This window comes from Cebus imitator, unplaced genomic scaffold (genome assembly GCF_001604975.1).
Source record: "Cebus imitator isolate Cc_AM_T3 unplaced genomic scaffold, Cebus_imitator-1.0 Scaffold136, whole genome shotgun sequence".
Taxonomy (NCBI): domain Eukaryota; kingdom Metazoa; phylum Chordata; class Mammalia; order Primates; family Cebidae; genus Cebus; species Cebus imitator.
Window position 1 is genome coordinate 2,085,948 of NW_016107451.1, and position 2,689 is coordinate 2,088,636.

At 47.9% G+C, this 2,689-nt stretch overlaps 1 protein-coding gene across 2 annotated transcripts in view; it reads right to left on the minus strand.

Annotated features, from left to right (window-relative positions):
* The window catches only part of KDM4A (lysine demethylase 4A), a 39,474-nt gene that overhangs the window by 32,854 nt on the left and 3,931 nt on the right, over positions 1-2,689 (minus strand). For both annotated transcript variants that reach the window (XM_017541690.2, XM_017541691.2), the window contains exon 6: positions 933-1,303. In XM_017541690.2, the coding sequence (XP_017397179.1) occupies positions 933-1,303 (371 nt within the window). The remainder of the gene's footprint in view (positions 1-932; positions 1,304-2,689) is intronic.

The following is a 2,689-nucleotide window of genomic DNA, read 5'->3' on the forward strand; positions in this document are numbered from 1 at the left end:
TCAGGAGGCTGAGGCAGGAGAATTGCCTGAACCCAGGAGGCGGAGGTTGCGGTGAGCCGAGATCGCGCCATTGCACTCCAGCCTGGGTAACAAGAGCGAAACTCCGACTCAAAAAAAAAAAGAAAGGCCATCTCATCTCAAACCCCCAAACGTGGGCTCCAACTGCAGCCATTCTAACCTTTGTGCCACTAAGGCAATGAGGGTCAGAGGAAGAGTTCCCGCCCGTCCCAATTGAAAAGGCTGGGTACAGTGGCTTAGGCTTGTAATCCCAGCACTTTGGGAGGCTGAGGCAGGTGGATCACTTGAGGTCAGGAGTTCAAGACCAGCCTGGTCAACATGGTGAAACCCTGTCTCCACTAAAAATACAAAAATTAGCTGGGTGTGGTGGCATACACCTGTAATACCAGTTACTTGGGAGGTGGAGGCAGGAGAATTGCCTGAACCTGGAAGGCAGAGACTGCAGTAAGCCAAGATCACGCCACTGCACTCCAGCCTGGGTGACAGAGCAAGACTCTGTCTCCAAACAAAATTGCTATGTACGTACCTAAGCAACAATCAAGCATGTTCTTGACATGGAGACAGAGCAGGACTTCATCTCAAAAAAAAAAAAAAAAAAAAAAAAAAAAAAGGACATTGTTTTCCAAGTGGGCTGAGGAGGATCTCCTGCTGTGACTGAGGCTGCACTGATGCAATTCTTGGAATCAGTAGCCACATAGATTAAGAGAAAAGCAACTCCCAGCAAAGAACAAGCTGGGAGAGTGAATGCCATGCAGGCTTTTGTTTGACACAACCACTGCAGGCTAAAGGCACTGACTGAGCATCTCTCCTGCCCTCCTGGACACCTGCAGCACCTCCACCACACAGATCCAGCTCCCCCAAAGGGTGTCTTCCAGGACAGCTCCCCACCCCACACCACTGCCTGGAGCCCATACCTCTGCCAGCTCCCGCTCACTGATACTTCTGGCGGTGCTGCCTTTCTTCCTCGTGCATGGCTCTCCCACGGTGACCCTGCCATCCCCTTTGGCGTAACTGTGCACAGTGAGAATTCCTGTTTGCCCTTGGACTCGGCAGGAGAGAGGCTCACTGGTTTCTGAATCGGAAGAGATGGAATCCCGTGAAGAGCCAGAGCCCAGGCTAGAAGACAATTTCTTTTTGGAACCTGAGAAGACAAAGCGTCCCCCTACAGACGCAGGATTCACAGAAAGATCCAAGGCAGCTGCTTCTTGTTCTTCCTCTTCATCCTCCTCTTCTAGTTTGACATTTTTGAGTTCTTCAAATTTAACTTCAGTGGAGTCAGAATAATCTGAAACACACATACACATTAGACAGAGCCAAGTTCTTCCTGCATATATGAACCCAATGAAAGGCAGAGTGGCAAAGCCCAAGAAACATGGGCTGGGAGTGGGACCTAGCTTCCAATCCTGGCTCTGTCACTGGCAGGGCACTGTGAGCCAGGGCTATCTGCTCGGCCTCCTGGCTCCAGCTTCTTCCTCTATAATGGGAAGATGCTACTATGTATCTACAGGGCTAGTAAATAGGACTCCCAAGCACCGCTTGGCACTCAGCAGACACTCAATAAGGGGGAGCTGCCATTTTCTCCAGTCTCCGGCAGGAAATGCAAGCCTGAGCTCAGCAGAGAAGCTGGCTACCTACTCCATGCTAGAAAGTCTGAAGATCTTGAAAAGTATTAAGAGGGTGGATGTTAAATGTTCTCACTGCAAAAATGATAACTATGTGAAGTAATGCGTATTTTAATCAGCTAGATTTAACCATTCCACAACATATATATACTACACAAATCATGTTGGGCCAGGAGCAGTGGTTCACAACTGTAATCCCAGCACTTTGGGAGGCCAAGATGGAAGGACTGCTAGAGCCCAGGAGTTGAGACCAGCCTGGGCAACAAAGTGAGACCCTGTCACTATAAAATTTAAAAATTAGCCAGGCATGGTAGCATATGCCTGTAGTCCCAGCTACTTGAGAGGCTGAAGCAAGAGGATTGCTTGAGCCCAGAAGGTTGAGGCTGCAGTGAGCTATGTTCACACCACTGTGATCCAGCATGGGCAACAGAGCAAGACCCTGTTTCAAAAACAAAAAAATTATGTTGTACATGACAAATGTGCACAATTTTATCTGGCAGTATAAATAAATTAATTTGAGAGGAAAAAAGTAAAGAAAATCTGCTGAAGAGAAGCCAGCCCAGCCCAGGGTCTCAGTCCAAAGTGCTACTACCTGGCTGTCAGCAGACCACATATTTGGGTCATACCTGACCCAAGACAGATACAAGCCTTTCTCTAATCTAGTCTCAATGACCTTCCGAGTAACTGCTGAACAACACTGATCACACCACTACCACTCCCTCTCTTAAAATATAAATGGCTTTCTAAGCTTCCACGTGAGCAAATGAAAATGGCAGGGAGCCCTACAGCATCTCCTATTTCTCCAGCATCACCTCCTGGTCACGCAACTGCATTCTACCCTAATATTTAATTGAGGGAAATGCTCCACCAGTTCCCCATGTGGACCATGCTATTAATATTTCCCATCTCTGCTGGGAGCAGTAGCTCATGCCTGTAATCCCAGCACTTTGGGAGACCGAGATAGGCAGATCATGTGAGGTCAGCAGTTCAAAATCAGCCTGGACAACATGGTGAAACCCCATCTCTATTAATAATACAAAAAAAAAAAA